Source organism: Eulemur rufifrons, chromosome 7 (genome assembly GCF_041146395.1).
Source record: "Eulemur rufifrons isolate Redbay chromosome 7, OSU_ERuf_1, whole genome shotgun sequence".
Taxonomy (NCBI): Eukaryota; Metazoa; Chordata; class Mammalia; order Primates; family Lemuridae; genus Eulemur; species Eulemur rufifrons.
In genome coordinates, this window is record NC_090989.1 from 177,412,139 (window position 1) to 177,430,005 (window position 17,867).

At 41.9% G+C, this 17,867-nt stretch overlaps 1 protein-coding gene across 3 annotated transcripts in view; it reads right to left on the reverse strand.

Moving 5' to 3' along the window:
• PDZRN3 (PDZ domain containing ring finger 3) overlaps positions 1-17,867 on the reverse strand; it is a 226,477-nt gene that overhangs the window by 19,403 nt on the left and 189,207 nt on the right. For all 3 annotated transcript variants that reach the window (XM_069473820.1, XM_069473821.1, XM_069473822.1), the window contains one exon: positions 912-1,159. In XM_069473820.1, the coding sequence (XP_069329921.1) occupies positions 912-1,159 (248 nt within the window). The remainder of the gene's footprint in view (positions 1-911; positions 1,160-17,867) is intronic.

Here is a 17,867-nt window from a genome sequence, read left to right on the forward strand (position 1 = left end):
CACATAAGAAAAGCTACATTAAACTGGACATCTTTTAAGCCAGTGATATATTTCAGAAAGACCTTGCTCTTCATTTTTTCCTGAATATTTTACATCAGTCATGCAATTAACGACGATCGCCACTACCATTTACTGAGTGCTCACCATGTGCCAAGCTGAGGACTGTCCACATATTATTTCCTTTAATTCTTCAACAATCCTATGAGATTGATACTATTACTATCCCCATTTTAACATAGGGAAAATACAGCCCAAGAAACTGAAGTAAATTACCTAAGTTCCACAGCTAGAAAGTAGTTTTAAGCATCAGGTTTTTCTGATTTGAAGGCTCCGAATGACTGTCTCTGGCAGAAAGGTAAGAGAAGAGCCGCGTGTAAAGAAATCAATGTGGTCTGCTGAAGCACAGCTGCTATTTAATTGGTACATGCGGCACTTATATGGGGCATGTGTGGGCTTATTACACGGATCCGGGCTTGAAATGAGACCCCAGAAAGCCGAATGCACAAGCTGCAGGGCTCTCTTTACCCACACGACTTACTCTGTTGTCTGTTTAAAAGAACAATCAGCATTCCCTCGAGTAATGACTGCAGAATCTTGAAATTACCATTTGGGGTGATTAAATTTTATTCTGGAACAACTTTTACAACATTTGTAAGTAATTTTGTTCTTAGAATATAATTTGAATAACTCCGCTCCAGGGTTATAATAAAGTCATTAATATGTCGGAGCGGTTTTGAGCAGGATTCGATTTATGGTCTCTATAAACAATAAAGTTAAACATGGGCAACTTGGAGGAAAATTATGAGGCACATTAATTTTTTTCACCCCACGGAAGCGGGGAAAAAACCCAACTTCACCATGCTGCTTTGCGCTGCTTAAACACGTTAGTGATCCCAGATCACGCGACTTACTCTTCCGGCAGGAGGTAGGGGTTCAGCACGGGCGGGCTGGGAGAGGACATCTTGGTGAGAGCCATGATGTGTTCAAAGGTGATGTCGGTTTGGGTGCCCGTGTCCACCAGCTGTGACTCTGAGGGAGGCGTGAACATTTTTGTCCTGGGTGTTCTCCTCAATACCTGCACCACGATGGGCTCCTTGGCTGTCTTGAAAGCTTCCACAGCCTGGTCATGAGTTGCTCTGGATAAGTCTTTGCCGTTGACCTGTTGAAAAACATCAAGGGTGGGACAGGATTAGATGAATAATTAAGCGGAAACCGGAAAGGCTGATACCTGGACTGAATGCTTTCGTGTATCAGCAGGCAAAAAGAAAGAAGTGTGTGGCGATGTCAGAGAACTTCAGTTCTCTAGGCTTCCTAAAGAACGGCTGGTGGGAAGAGAGTGAGCGTGGAGGTATTACAGATCTGGCGTTAAATAATAAACTTCACAGCGGGGAAGTCTCGGCTTCCTACTGAAATGTCTTTAACACAATTTCATCACTTGCTAATCTTGCCTGTGAAAGAAAAGACCAGCCTTGGGCTCAGAGCCTTTATCAGGCAATAACAGCCAACAAGAAATTAATTACATTGTTATGTTTTAATGGTGTGTATTTTTTCCAGTTTGTGGCAGATGATACTAGCTTTTCTTTTATGGAAGTGACAGGAAGTTTCCTTTTAAAATTAATCCATTTTCTTTTCTTTTTTTTTTTTTTAAAAAGTCAATTGAAAATATTAAGTAAATGGTAGTATAGGCCATAGAGATACAGCAGATACTATGAGGAAGGAATGCAAATGGCCAATGTTTGGGGTAACAACAGCTTCATGGCTGTTTTGGTTCCCACTGTGTACAGTGCTTTCTACTGCTGCATTCCCAAATCTTGTACTTATTGAGTGTCTACTGTTTACTGCATGACTTAAGATACCTCTCACTAGTTCTCCCGTCATACGCCTGTGAAGTTGCCAGGACCAAAAGTACGATTATCTCCCTCCTCTAGGGACTCAAATAAACCTCATGAGATGACCCTGCTAGTCTGTGGTGGGTCAGAACACTGGCTGCTGTATCCAGCATTCTCTCCAATGGTATAATCAAAACTAAACACTACTATCTTTCGAATAGCTTATGTAAAATGAAATAGAAAACAATCTTATTTCTAAAAACCGAAGTCATTCCAAACAACATGGATATCTAACTATTTATCTTCTCCCTTCCCCATAAAGCAAAAGCATTTTGTTGAGGTAGTTATGTTATGTGCAGATAGTTTGGTAGCATTTTATGATTGGACTGTATAGAAACGTATCAGGCTCTGAAATATTTTAATATTGACAGTGTTTCCCCAACTGGTTGGTTGGCTTTTTAAAATCAAATATAAAATTATGGTATAAGAATCATATTCCATTGAACACATGGCTGCAGATGTTCTTCAGCTTCTCAAATTTTTTCTGGAGAACACTGACCCATTCAAGTCATATCATATAGGAATTTCTGAGTTTAAATCTCTTAGATTAATATTCCATTCTTGCAATATGCATGTTTTTGGCATTTATTTATGTCAAAATGAACTCTGGCATATACATTCTCCCACCCCCCCTTAGTATCTTGGACTTCAAAGCACACTGACAATTAGGTCCCTCCTCTGAGGTAGAGCACTTCAGTTTCTCTCTATCCAAGCAGAACACAAGTATTGACTGTGCAGCTATTTTTCTCTTTTTTTCCTAAACCCTTTCACTCTGGCCCTATAGGGACAACTCTTAGGCTGAAGTCCATTGTAAACAACTGTTGGGGTGAGGAATAGATGTCAGATTCTTTCCTTGTAATAAAGCCCAAATGAAATCACGCCAGTGGAGGTTATTAATGATTTGGATTCAATCCACTTAAGTAATTTACTTATATCACGAGGGAGTTGGACAGAACAAGAACTCTGGGTCACAAAATGACTCAAGTGTACCAGTAAATAAGGGACTGTCTGAACCACCAAACTTTTAAATCGCCCGTCCTGGAGGACTGGGAATGGCAGGGTCTAACGCTATGATGGTCTTCATGCTGCTGCTTTTGAGAAAAGAATAAAAGGACACAAAGGAATTCTATCTTTCCAAACTAGTTGACCTTGGTGAGTTCTTTCCTGCTTAGAGTCCAGAAGGCTGAGGGCTTGAGGTGGGAGTGTGGGGGTGAATGACAACTTGGAGTGCTGTGACATTCATGCTGGGGCAGAACTACCGGAGCCATATTTTCCATTAACGTGTGGCACCGAGAGTCAAAAATATAACATGATTTACAATGCAATAGTGACTCTGTTCCTGGGAATAAATGGATGCAGTGTATGGCACCCTTAGGAGGTGTGGGCGGGCCAGGGCCAACTAGCCACACTGGTTTTCTGCACTGGGAATGGCTCGCACCAGAGTTGGTTTTACCCACAATGAACTCAGACATTGGAAATTCTGAATGTGTCCTGCAAGATACGGCAAATTTGTGCTTTCTCTCTCTATAAATACCAGGCCTTTTGGCCAAAGGGAATGAAAATGGGATTTTCTTACTATGGTATCTTCTTGCTCTTCAACTTGCTGTTCTCTTCAAGAGCAACACTAAGCTACATGAATAGAGGGCAGGGAATCAGTTAGACCCTGGGAGTCTTCTAGTTGTGTCCAAAAGGGAATCTATGGGCCTTCACTTTTTTTTTTTTTTTTTTTTGAGACAGAGTCTCACTCTGTTGCCCAGGCTAGAGTGAGTGCCGTGGCGTTAGCCTAGCTCACAGCAACCTCAAACTCCTGAGCTCAAGCGATCCTCCTGTCTCAGCCTCCCGAGTAGCTGGGACTACAGGCATGCGCCACCATGCCCGGCTAATTTTTTCTACATATATTTTTAGCTGTCTATATGATTTCTTTCTATTTTTAGTAGAGATGGGGTCTCGCTCTTGCTCAGGCTGGTCTCGAACTCCTGAGCTCAAACGATCCGCCCACCTCGGCCTCCCAGAGTGCTAGGATTACAGGCGTGAGCCACCGCGCCCGGCCCGGGCCTTCACTTTTTACGCACACAATTAGGTCTTGCGAACACCATGGCAGGCCACATCGGCTGCCTGGGCGGCATGCACCCTTCCTCACCACAAACTCCGTTTCCTTTCCACCAGATCAGAGATCCTACCCCCTGGGGGAGACCTGAGGTGCTCATTTTGATTGACTTTAGCCAATCATAGTGGTCTTGTTCTTTTGCCCAGTGATGGATTTAGGCATGGGCGTGGCATGCTGTGCAATTCTGGTTATAGGATAAAAGGGGAATCTGTTAGGGTGATTTGAGGCTTTGTTCATCCTTAAAATAGGACCATGAGGTAGGGGTGGCTCTTTTCCGCCTCTGGGCAAGTCATCTGCATGCATTTCTTGGACTTGTGCCAGCATCTTGGGACCATGATGGGAACTGGCTTTGTAGGCCAAGTTAACACACTGAGGATGGCGGAGTCGAAAAATGGGAGAATTGGGGTCTCTGATAATATTATTGAAGAAGTGAACTAACTAAGCTTAGAACCTCTTATCCCCAAAGTTCTGGTCACATTTAATATTTAATAATACATTTCTTATATTTTAGGCCATTTGATTTGGATCTTAAATACCTACAGCCCAAAACATCCTAACTGATGTAAACATCACACAGATATACTGTAAAATTAGGCATGAATGTATTCCCACTTATTCCTATAGACATTTTCCTATCTATCTAACAGAATTAGTAAAAGTGCTTCTCTGACTAGGAGTACATCTCAATCAGCTCATTTTTATAGAAAAGTGGTGGCAACTCTTGCTTTACTTGGATAGACTTTGTAAATCAATGCTAGAACCACTGAGTGGATATTAATTTAAATGGCATCCAGAAATTGATGCATGAAGGACCTGCTTGGGACTGGTCTAAGCTAAGAGGATTCCTGAGGGCAAAGAGCTCCCCTGTGTCACGAGGCACTCAATTACAGAAAGCTTTTCTGAATCTCTTCAACTTTGAGTATTATTAAAAGGCATTGGTGCAACAACACCTGTAGCATCTCTACTGCCCAGGCCACAGAGAAAAGAGAGCGGCAACCCCAAAGGGAGGCCTGGCTGGAACTTTGGGGTGACTGAGAAATGCCCTTTCATCCCACATAAGAATGTCACTGCTGCTTCTGGCTGGGTTCCACAGAAAGGCATTTCTGACAATTGTGCCAAAGAAAATATTAGTCGCCCAGTACCATGCAGTTTTCAATCACACGCAATTCCAATAAACCCCTTCACAAGCCAAGTGACCTCCTCCTCCTCACAGCTCAGGGGTGGAGTGCATTGGGATGGCTACTTTGGGATCAAGGCCAGGGTTGGAATCCTGGCTGTCGGCATTAGGCAATTTAACTGTTCTGAGACTCAGTTACCTCATCTGCAAAATAATGTCATGCTTCTTAGGGTTATTGTAAAGTTTAGATGAGACAATCTATTTGTAATGCCTAACATGCCAATAATAAAAATTCACCAAGATACCAGTGCTAATAGGGATCCTAAGAGGGATCAGATGAGTCACATTTTCCTGGGAGGAAACAATCTATACATCAAAGAAGCAAAACCCAAACTAGTTAGCTGGTCTTCAGAGATATTTGTATACTGAAAGGCTTCTTTACTTCCCAGGAACCTCCCTGCCCATCTTGTATGTTCCTGGGCTACCAATATACACATGAATATTTGCAGTTCTTTTCTTGGGATTCTCTGGGGTGGGGTGGGAGGAGCAGATAAATATTACAGGACTTGACCCCTGCCACACAAGCTCCTTGACAAGGTACTTTAGGGATCATTACATTCTCTTACAAGACGATGAGATGAGGCGGGAGTTTACTATCCTAGACGATCCATTTGTGCAGCCAAATTTGTTTTGAATTACCTTGTGCACATAACACTTATTACACCACTGTCATCTTGGAATCACATCACTGAGAGACTTAGCGAGGTGATGACTCCGGTGCACGCTGTCAGCCAACCGAGAATGACAACTTTTATTCTCGGGATTAGCATTGCATTTACATTACACAAAACGGCTGCGATGATGGCTGTGATTATAGGCGGGATGCTCATGCAGTGACGTTTGGCCCGGTCAAATTCAATATCATTAACTCGCCCAATTGAGCAGATTGCTTTTAAAACAGTTTATGCAGCTTTAAGACCAAGTAAATGGAATGTTTTGGAATAAGAAATGCTGATTGCAAACTTTATCTTTATTATAAATTAAATGCTTAAATTATTCACCTAAAGCTCTGGTTGGACCCCTGGGACTTAGGTGCAATTACGGTGAAAATCCAATCAGTCTCAAAGCAAACATCACTGCTGCAAATATGACATGACACTAAGGGACCTTAAAGAGGTCCGTTAGTGTAAGGTCTCCTGGGACAAGACATACAATTATGCTGAGGGTGTGGAACCAATCCTTCCTGGTTCCATTTAAGCTCAGATAACATTGTTGCTGCTCTTTGCAGGAGCTACTTGTGGCTGTCTTTCCCACTGTTGGTCCTCAAAACTAATACAAACATGGTGGGTTTTCCATTTGGGAGGTAAATATCACTGGCAACCCATCTGTCTTTCAGTCATTCGCTCATTCAGCAAGTACTTACTGAAGTTATTTAGTGAGACAGTTTCTCTCTTGGCTGATGCGATGTCACTGAAAGCACTTCTTGGAGGCAAAATGAGGCCGCAGCACACGAGAGTCACTTAAGAAATGGTCAGATGTATGCATTATGGGTGGTGTTTTACCAAGACCTCTAATCATTTGGCTCAGGTGGCCAGACTGCTCCCAGAGACTACAACACGCTGGAACACTAACTGAGCCCATAACCCAGAAACAGGCTTGGTTTTCAGTCTACCTAGAAATACCATTGGTTAAACTATGGTCACACAGTATCACTTTTCAAAACACACACACCTTTCAAAGTTTTCTACAGCTTAACTGTAATCAGTTCAGGATATTTTAAAATGTAATGTTTAGAAAGAACACACCATACTCTCTCTGTATTAGAGACTAAGTATCTATTATGGGGAGACACTGGTTTCTGAGGATCAGCTATCACAATCACCTCTATTTCTATTATGTGGGCAAATGACCCCTATACAAAGTACTAATGCAATTTTAAATTCAGCCTACTATAAATTATGCCCCTGGCTAAAATCCAACTTTTATAGGGTTCATTTAATTAAATACAGGGGCAGTGATTTCATTCTGTAAAATATCACACCTATGTTTTCAAACTAATTAAAACTTAGATTCCACTGGAAGCAATAGATGACAATAAACTATGCACTGAAAAGTAAAAGGTTTCGAGCCCTGATACAGGTTGGATAAAAAAAAATCTTCATTTAGGAAACTCCTGTCTGTCTTAATTTATTTCAAATTTATAGTCTGCTCTAGGGCTCGATGCAGGGAAGGCGACTTATCTAAAATGTAGGCATTATGGCAGTTAAGAAGGAATATGAGCCTTAGTGAATAAATGGTGTTCAAATTAACGTGTTTCTGTGGCAAGTACTTCAGAGATGCATTTATATATGTACATATAGACTACACTTACGGAGATCTCAGTTCCTATGTAGACTTAAATCTGCATGGGAACTCTGGGGTTCTACTTGGGACCTCAGTGAGGTTTGTCACCGTATTTTCTAAATGCATCTGGATGCTAATTTCCCTAGGTTTAGTATTTCTACAACCATGAGATCCCTTCCTTACTCCATTCCGAGTGTCCTGCACAGATGAATTGATAGCCTGGGTAATTCTGTTAGAGAAGTCTTCCTTGTGTCTAAGTGTCTCACATTTTAAAATCCTTTACTGTTTTCCCAAATCTAGAATATATCCGGCTACCAGGATCTGAATAGTGAAATAGATGTGTCTTAAAGAAATAGAGACTAAGCTAAAAGTGGATATGTACTTGCTTTTTAAAAAACTGCTAATCCTAAAATTTTAAAAAATACTTTCTTTTCAGATATCAATCCCACTTTAATCAACATCTTATCTCCTTTTGGAAACCTTGATGTCATCACCATGAAATATCATTTCAAGCAATGACATCCAGATCTCCATTAAAGTACAGTATACTTAAACCAGTATGAATCTTAGAATTAACATGCACATTTTTGCATCATCTTAAAGGTGATAATTTAAAGTAGGAGCTCAAGATATCATAGGAAAGCCCAGTGGCAAGTACTTGGAAACAAGGTATTTCTATAGCCAACTGCCCCCAACATCTACATCTCCTATGTCCTTCTTTGGAACTTCAAGGGTAAAGAATAGGTACACAGTGAGAAGCATTTTCTACCTTAAGCTTATATTAAACCATTTCTCAATATGATCCAAACAGTATCAAGGAAAATATCCTCTGCTTTGTGGAAAATGGAAAAAATGAGGTCCGGAAAGGTCTCGAAGTACACGCAAAAGAACAAGGTGGCTCTGGCCAAGCTCTCCCTCTGTCTCTGGTTTCTGTACTGCAGGTGACAAGGTGGGGCCACTTAAAGTGAAAAAAGACAACTGACTGCTGAACACCCCCCTCCCCCGATACAGAGAAAAGACACAAGAAATACCAAATTTATAGACCTCATAGAAAATCAGATAATGCAAAGTGGCTTCTTTCTTTTTCTTGGACAACTGTCTCTGTCTGTCACTCCCTTTTGAGAATTTCTCTGCAGGACCCCTGCTTATGGCTGTGTAGGCTGAGCTGCGGGCAAAGTGCTCACAAGGAAGAGAGGAGGGCGGTAGGCTCGAGGCTGTGTCCACCTAGAGGAAGGGGTGCCTTCCTCTAACTCACGCTGAGCGCTGGAAGGGCCGGCGGTGATCCTGCTTCTGACCGTCACCAGGTATGGAGTCCAGTGTAGCAGCAGCACATGTAATGATCTGGCCTCCAGACACCTGCACGGGAGCCCTGGACACATGGAAGGGGCCGTTGGGTGGCTCAGCTACCTGATCCCTGTATCAGAAGGGTTTGAAAAAGGTGTTTCCCTGAGTATATCCAGGTTGAACAGGCTACGACAGTCGGTATCAGCTGCCCTGTGCTTCACTGCTCACCTTGTCATCCATGGGTGTCCAGAATCCTTCAAGTACAATGCTAGAGCTTCTGACACTTCCACCACAATAAAGCCAACAGTAGTACAGCACTTCCTCTACTGCATAGAATAGATGCTGCATAGAACAGATGCTATTCTATGCACTTTACCTATATTCACTTATGTAATCCTCACACAAGGAAGGTATAACTACTATCACCATTTTACAGATGAATACGAGAGGCAAAGAGAGCGTTTGTGCATCAGCAGACATTCCGTTCAAGGTGCTGTGGCTTTCACCTTGAATTGGGAGATGCATGCCAGGTTTAGAATATAGAAGATGACATGCTTCTTTTTACATGTCAACTTTATTGCACTTAACAATCCACTGGCATTATCTCCTACTGCAAATGCAAATACAGCCACAAACCGAAGGAGGAAGGTGTGGTTAGGTGTTTGCAAGCATCACACCCAAATCCTTATGAAAACCATTTTATTATGTCATTTCCATCTCCCTGGTGTAAACTTCAAATTGGTCCTGTAAATATCTTGAATAAACTTGAATTTGTCAGCTGTTTTCCTCGAAGACTAGAAGGCTGGCTAAAATAATATTTCTACCCTCAAACCTCTAATCATCAGAGAAAATGACAGGTAGAAAGATTCCTCTGTCAACAGAATTGTTCTCACATAGAATTTTAAAAGCATGTTAAAACTGTTGTTTAATATTTTGTGTCACCATCCTCATTTAAGCTTCAAGATTAGGAGAGGATCCCAACGGATACTGCAGGTAGGTGCACAAACACAGGTAAGAGTTCTACATCTGAGGAGGGGCCACCCTTAAGGTTGAAAGCTTCAGCCCTGGGGGTTGATCACCTGGGCTTAAGGGTAGGTTGCATCACTTATGTGCTATCTGGAGCAGCTTAGTGCCTTAGTTTTCCTACCTGTAAAACGGGTTAATAGTACGACCTAACCCACTAGGTTGTTAATTAGGCTCTGCAGAGAAAGTAGTTAAGGTTCATGTTCAGTGCACTCTGAGTGCTCAATGGATGTTAGCTATTGTCCACGTTGATTTGCAGAATCAATGTGCCAAGGATCGATAAAGTGGTGACCAGGGCTCAGCGACACTGGGTGAGACACAAAGGGGCTTGGGTCCACACTCTGCCATGTACCAGATGTATGACTGTGGGTGAATTACTCCACCTGTGTGTGCCTCAGTGGCCTCAATTGAAAATGGGGAACATTTAAGTACCTTAACTCATAGGTAACAACTAAATGATGTAATTACAGCTCTGGGCACAGTGCCCAATGCCAGCTGTTGTCGTAACTGTACAAACTTGCACACGTCTCTTAACCTCTTCCTGTGCCTCTTCCGTAAATGAGGTTGTGAAGTTCATTGTAAAAGGCTTACACTAGAGTTTGGCTCATGGTCAGCACATGCAGTAAACATCACCTTTAATAGGAAATATGAGTCCAGATTTGGGCTCCTAAAAATTCCAGCTGCCAAATTTCAGTAAAAATTATACTTCAAATAAATCGTGTAAGAAAACCCGTGAAAAGCATTTTCTCTTACACTCATGTCTATGGCAGGGAGCCTTTCCTGGATCCTGGGAGCCATCTCCAGGATGTGACATTCTGGACTCTAGTGCTAGGTGTTTGTTCTGTGTCAGGCACTGTATATGCGCTTTGCATGCACGATTTCATCCATTTGCACAGCAGGGAGGTCACTGATGAGGTAGGTGGTAACTCTGGCACCTGAGAAGCTAGGCAGCTTCCTAAAGTTGTGCAGCTTATGAAAGTAGAGATGGGGATTTGAACCGGTTGGCCTGACTTCCAAGTGTGTGTTCTAACCACCAAGCAGCACAGCTGGCAGTGCTGTTACCTGGCCTGAGCCGTGAAGCAAAGGGAAGTTCAGGTGATTATACTGATCCCAAGATGTGAGAGTACAGTGGAAAGGGGCAGTCATCACCCAGAGGGACGGGTGGGCCCCACAGGTGGAACATGAGGCTCCAGATCCCTGCTAAGGAAGGATGTTCACTGTACATGCCACAGTGGGGACGCCTGGGCTCTGGCACGTGAACCAAGGTGGCCAAGTCTGCTGACCTTTCCCAGGAACTCACCTTTGGAATGGTATTGTGTTTACTAAGCAGGGTAGAGAGAACGCTAGCTTCTTCGGATATTCACTAACCTACCGGAAATCTATTTTCTCTGGTCAATTCATTTCTTACTAAGTCGTCTCATCAAATTTCAATGTGTTTGTCCTACAGGCACTTTGTACAGTCCTTGGGGGTGGAACACCATTGAAAACAGTACAGTTAGGACAAAAGTAATGTCAGTCATTTCTCAGAGTTGGAGAAAGCTCTGAGCAGCAATAAAATAAGGAACATCACACATTTTTTTTTGAAGCCCTTGAATCTTAAAGAGAAGGGCCAAGAAAGCAAATTTTGAAAAATGCTTATTGGACTTAATGTCTTATACTTTATTTTTTCCTCTTAACATAAGATTATGAAATTTCTTAGCTATCTTTAAACAACACAAAGATCAGGTAACAAACCAATGAATGCCAAGAAAAAAAACCATCAAAGCTAAAGTTGATTCACTGTAAATAGAATTTCCTGGCTCTTGTAGATTTGTGCTTGAAAATTTTAGTGGAACCTAAACAAAAGTGGTTTGACATCTTTTTTTGTTTTGTTTTGTTTTCTATCCAAAGAAACAAAATTATGATATGTATCGCTTAGATCAAAACTAATTTTAGCTCCTGAATAGCCAACTAGTTCATCTGATGATTTATAGACCGTGTGGTAAAACTCCCATTACATTGACTGTGATAGGATTCTTGAAGAAAATGCTGTAAATATTAAACCATGGTCTTTGCAGTTAAAAAAAAAAAAAAAAAAAACTCAGTTGAAAAGAGCCTGGTGCCAGCATGAAAATAAAACTACCACAGAATGTTGAAAAATAGGTTACTTTTTCTTTTGTTTTTCTATAATGGTAATCATTAGTTGGCTTATCCATAATCAACATCTGAAATAAATTATGACAGATCTTCTCAAATACCTCCTATTTTTTAAACAGCATTAAAAAAAAATTCCACACCAGGGATACACTTAAAAGTGTGGCTGCAATTTGAAATACTCCGCAGAGACTAAAGCTACTTGATGGCAGGAATCACATCTTTTTCTTCCTTGAATGAATAATGAATGTCTAACTTTCCTGGGTATTTTCTATGTACCATGTACTATACTAAAACACTTTGCTTTCAGTTGCTCATTCATGGGCTTATTGGTTTAATAACTGTTGAGAATGACTACGTGTTCGGCACCCTGCCTGGGGTTGCCAATACACTATAGTGGTGAGCAAAACCAGAAATGGGAGCTGCCCCTGGGGAGTTGGCAGTCCGGTGAAGGAGAAGATACTAATAACCCCCTGTTAAGGGAAGGAAAGAGAACCTGGCAGGGGTAGAGGGGCAGGTGTTGGTCACAGGGAGCTCCCCTGAGAAAGAGATGTTGAGCACAAATCCAAAGAACAGGCAGGATTTAAGTGGGGAGGAAGAGGGAAAAGAGTATTCCTAACAGACAGAACGGCATATGCAAAGGTCCTGTGGCAGGAGAAAACCTGGTGCAATTGAGGGACTGCTGGTGCCCATGAGTGAGTGCACGCTGTTATGGGTTGGGACGGGAAAGATGGGTAGGGCAGACCCTACTGACTCTCCGAGGCTACATACAGGACTTTGATTTTTTTTTTTGGAGACAGGATCTTGCTCTGTCATCCAGCTAGCAGTCTAGAGTACAGTGGCATCATCATAGCTCACTGCAACCTCCAACTCCTGGGCTCAAGTTATCCTCCTGTCTCAGCCTCCCAGGTAGCTGGGACTATAGGCACATGCCACCATGCCTGGCTAATTTTTCTATTTTTTGTAGAGACAGGTCTTGCTATGTTGCTCAGGCTGGTCTCTAAATCCTAGCATCAAGTGATCCTCCTGCCTCGGCCTCCCAAAGTGCTAGGATCATAGGCGTGAACCACTGCACCCTGGCAGGGCTTTGATTTTTTTTTTTCAAATTTATTTTTTACTGTATATATTTAAGATGTGTAACATGTTTTGATATATAGACAGTCCTGCCGATGGTTTGACTTGTGATTTCTCAACTTTATGATGGCACAAAAGGTATATACATTCAGTAGAAACTGCACTTTGAATACACAGGCAGCTATTCTGTTTCTCACGTTCAGTACAGTATTCAACAAATTACATGAAGTATTCAACACTTTATTATAAAATAGGCTTTGTGTTGGATGATTTTGTGTAACTGTAGGCGAATGTAAGTGTTCTGAGCATGTTTAAAGTAGGCTAGGCTAAACTATAGTGTTCGATAGGTCAGGTGTATTAAATGCATTTTTGAAATGCATCTTGGGAACTCACTTGGACACTCCCAACACCCTAGGTTTATTGGGAGGTAGCCCCATGGTAATGTGAGGAGCATCTGTACACATGTATAAGAAAGTGATTAATACAGTTAAGCAAATTATTAATAACATACCCATCATCTCATAGTTACCTTTGTTTTCCTATTCTTACAAATTATTAACTATAGTTAATAATATTGTATTATATACTGGAAATTTGCCAAGAGAGTAGATTTTAGATATTCTTACCACCAAAAAACAATTTAAGAGGAGGGAAGAGAGTCAAGAGGACTAAGAAGATATGTGTTCAGGTCTGTATGTTAGAATACAGGATCGTGGTAGTTGCTGCTGTGTGAAGAATGGATTGGAAGAGGCTGGGATGACAGGGCATGGCCCAGGAAGAGCAAAGAGATATTTAGGAAGCGGGGCCCTCCCAACTTCACAGGAAGCTGAGACTCCAGAAGGTAAGTGACTTGCCTAGGGGTTACTAGCTATTAAACAGTAGCTTGGGGAGCTTGAACTTGGCCTCTTACTTCTAAATACAGTATTCTTCTTTGTTAAGCTAAAATACTTGTTGAGATGTGACTACCAAGACAAAACAATTGCAAACGCCAAATTTCAAAATCTTGAAATAAATCAGGAGCTAGTTAGGTCCTAGGCTTGTTAAGAATTTTCACTGTTCTCCTGTTAGATTACTCCGTGGTTACAGGCTCTCTTTGATGGTCTCTGATCCTGGGTCACTGTTCCTCCCTGGGGCTTCCCTCATAAATACTCAGGGACATTAAGGTCACCACCTGCTGTTCTTGTCCCAACCTAAAGTACTGTCTATTGCCGGAAACTTTCCTTCCTAAGACCCAGGAATCACGCATTTCCACCCAGAATGAGGTTAGATCCAGAAGGAAGAATGGTTTATTCTGCTCTTTGGTTAGAAAAGCCACTAAATCTTTTATCTCAGCAACTCTGTGCCAAAGGGGACACATATTCCCAGCCTCAGCTGGGAAAGCTCCACCCACCACTCCTAAAACTTTCTGTTCTTCACATTAACTATCCCATGTTACTGTTTTAAAATTGATTATAAAATCCAAACCATGTCCATTTTCAAACTCCCTAGGTTTTTAGTTTTGACATTTATTGGACATCGACAGTTCAAAATGGCATATTATAATGGGTAATTTTCTTCATTTCCATTACGAAAATTTTCATAGTCATCTTTTCCCTCTTCTCCGCATGAGGAAAACTGCAAAAGTGAAGTCTGCACTTAGCAGGACAGTCCTCGTTGCTCAGGCTTCTCAGAGTGGGGAGCAGGTGTCTGGATCTTATTCTACTGGGTTATGGCAATGGAACCGTTTTGGAGATGATGCCGTGTGCGTGTGGGGTTGCTGAATATCATTTCTTTGCTTGGCTAGTTGACGTACAACATTAAAGCACAAAAACTTTGTGTTCGTCCTAAATCTTGATAAAATTCTATATTTTTAATTGCAAATTATTGCTTGACTTATTGGGAAAATCTAGGTTAGAAGAGAAAGTATTTGCCTCTTTTCTGCTGTGCTAAGATACGGTTCTAAATCGGAATAAAATTTCTATCAAAGGGAAAAACCCTCCATCTTACCAATTCAAATCTAATTTTTAATATGTATAAATATTCTATTTAGCAGTACTCAGACGCAACAATGAATCCAGATGCATCTTTACTGAATTGCCAAAATGTAGTTTATGGAGACCCTCCCATGCAACCAGAGACAACTTTTATTACTAGAATGAACATATTCTAAGTTCTCTGCACTGCAGGGTGCAATTACCTAATGGTCACTGGGAGAAATCGGTGCAGAATTCTGGAAATACTGGCTTTGCAAGAACCACCCATGAAAATGAGTGGGAATAACTCACATTGGAGACATCTACAGTGGAAGACATAGAAACTGAGAAGGTTAAAAACCTTTATGAATCAAAAAATAAATTTGTTTGTACTTCTTTCTCAAAGATTGATCAGTGTGATCTACAAATGGCACAAAAAGAACAACGATGACATCCCAGGATATTTATCACCCGTGAAATGGGAAATAAAATGACTCACCCTCTGCACTTCACAGGCACCGAAGGGCCTTAAAATATGACCACATTATCATAATTGATCCTTGATTTATTGTGATTAAATTTTACAAAGTAAGAACAGTGAAATAATTCCATATTTTAGTAGCACAGTACACCTGGCATCTAGGAGGCCTGTGATATGTTCGTAGAACTGAACAGTAATAAAAAAAATGAAAGATGTGTGTGAAAAGTATGAACTGGGTTAAAAACACCACAATATTAGTATGTCTGTGAGTCAACTGGGAGATGCTGGGAAGCAAATGATAAAGTTAAGCAAATATTATACTCCCATTGAAAGAAACCACTGGGCCTTTCTGGACCTCAGTTTCCTTATCTGCAAATTGGGAGATTACTCTATGTGATGACGATTTTTAATGTAGGAGGAACCTTACTAGACTGGAACCTAAGACCCTCCTTGGTTACTGCAGATCACCCCACCCCTGACCCGTATGATGCGTTACAGCCTTTTTAGACAATCTCCTGCCCCAACCATCCTGTCACATCCTGGAAGCAGGAACTAGGCCCTCAAATCTTTTCCCACCCTATGGATACTTCATTTTCTTGTTCGCAGTTTTGCTTACGTGGTGGCATCAGGGCAGTGGGTCATTCAGACCATCTCCCAGGTCTAGCAGGGGACACAGAAAAGATGGACACCTTGCCTGTGGTCACCTAGACACAGTTTATTTAGATGACAAAATAACCCTGGGTATATTACAGCACAGCAAGCGCTGGCATTACTCTGGAGGGTCGGCCTGGCCAAAGCATGGTTCTGAAATCCCTCCTCTGTTGTTGAGTTGTTAGAGAGTTTGCATAATGAAGCAAAAAGGGTTGCTTTTAGGAAGAAGAATAAAACTGTTTGCAGGGGCACAGTATTTTAGCATGTGGACTCAATCCCTACAACAGAGAAAAACCTGCAACACTTTCTAAGATGATTTATTAGACATGGGTAGAATTTGCTAGAAACCTACCAGGAGCAAATCATCTGGGAAGGAATTAACGAACCAAACAAAACACTTGATAATGCAATTAGAACGTGAGGAAATGCAGGGGTTTTTCAGAGAGGCGGGGGGAGTACGGATACGTGATTTTGATTATGTCAGATGTAAGGCTGGAAAAAGAATGTAATAAATTTTTTAAAGAGTAAAGTTATCAGAGGGGAGGAGATGACGGGTGACATTTATAGTTCGGATGCTTCGGCATGGTTAGCAAGTGTGCCTGGCTGGGTGGAAGCACACTCACAGCTTTGTCTCAGCAAAATGGTGTGCGGGTCTTAGAAACAGAAACGAGCTTGCTGGCGGCAAAAATATGGATCTCCCTCGCACAGAACGGCGGAGAGCAGCCACGGGAGGATGCTGTTTTTCTTCAATTGCTTTAGGCAACAGTAAGTTTTCCCCCTGCTTTTGTTTGGGTCAGGGATTTTTCCTTTAAATCTTTTCTTAGTTGAGTTTAAAACCAAGAGCACGAAGCTCTCTAAGCTTTCCTTTGACCTCATTTCATCGTGCCTCACGGATGAGCTCATTGAAAAACGTGTTTTGTTGCAGCGGTACCATCCGCTAAGTGTGTCCAGAGGAAATTTCTGGCCACAGACTCGTCCTAATTGCTATCCTAGGCTCTGCATACCAACTCTCTCCGGTTCTAACATAGGCTACCTTTTGTTTATGTGACTCTATTTTTTTAAAAATTTATAATGGGAAAACATATATTCCCTTCATTAGCTTTTTAGTTTGGAGGGGGATGCGATTAACATGTTTAATGCCTTTCCAAAATATTTCTCCCTCTAAATAGACGTTGTAGAGTCATACACCCCCATCCACGCAGCGCTTTTATACTGTCGTAAGTGTTTTCATAGGCTTTAGCTTGAGGAGTGTGTGTCAAGCTTGGGATAGCCCCCTGGCAACCCAGCCCTGTCTGGATGGGAGACAGCATGTGAGACACATGCACATTAAAGTATCATAAATGAAGCACTTTCCCTAGAAATCCGTGACTCCTCCTGCCCTGGAGCTTCTGCCTGGCTGACACCAACTGCTCGGGAAGCCCAGCCGGGCCAACACACTGGGTCTCAGCCTCTGTTTTGTAACCCTAGCGCTTGGCCCCGGCCACCCACAGTGCTGGCCACCAGTGCATTTTGTGTGATAAAACTGGGTGGATGTCTCTCTCCACCTCTGGGTGACAAGCACTGTGGGGACTGTTACTTCGTGACCACTGCCCTATGACCAGTGGCGATCCCTACCTGGCCCAACTGGAGGTGTTCGGTAAATAACTTTTTGGACAAATGACTGAATGTGAGCCTTTTCTCCAAACACACTGCCTATTTCTACCTCTGCTTATTATTTTTAAGAAGCTTTGACCTTACATACTTCTCCTGAAAGGCCTGTTCCCCACTGTTCCTGTAAAGAAAATGACTTAGCACCAATGATACCCAGGGATGT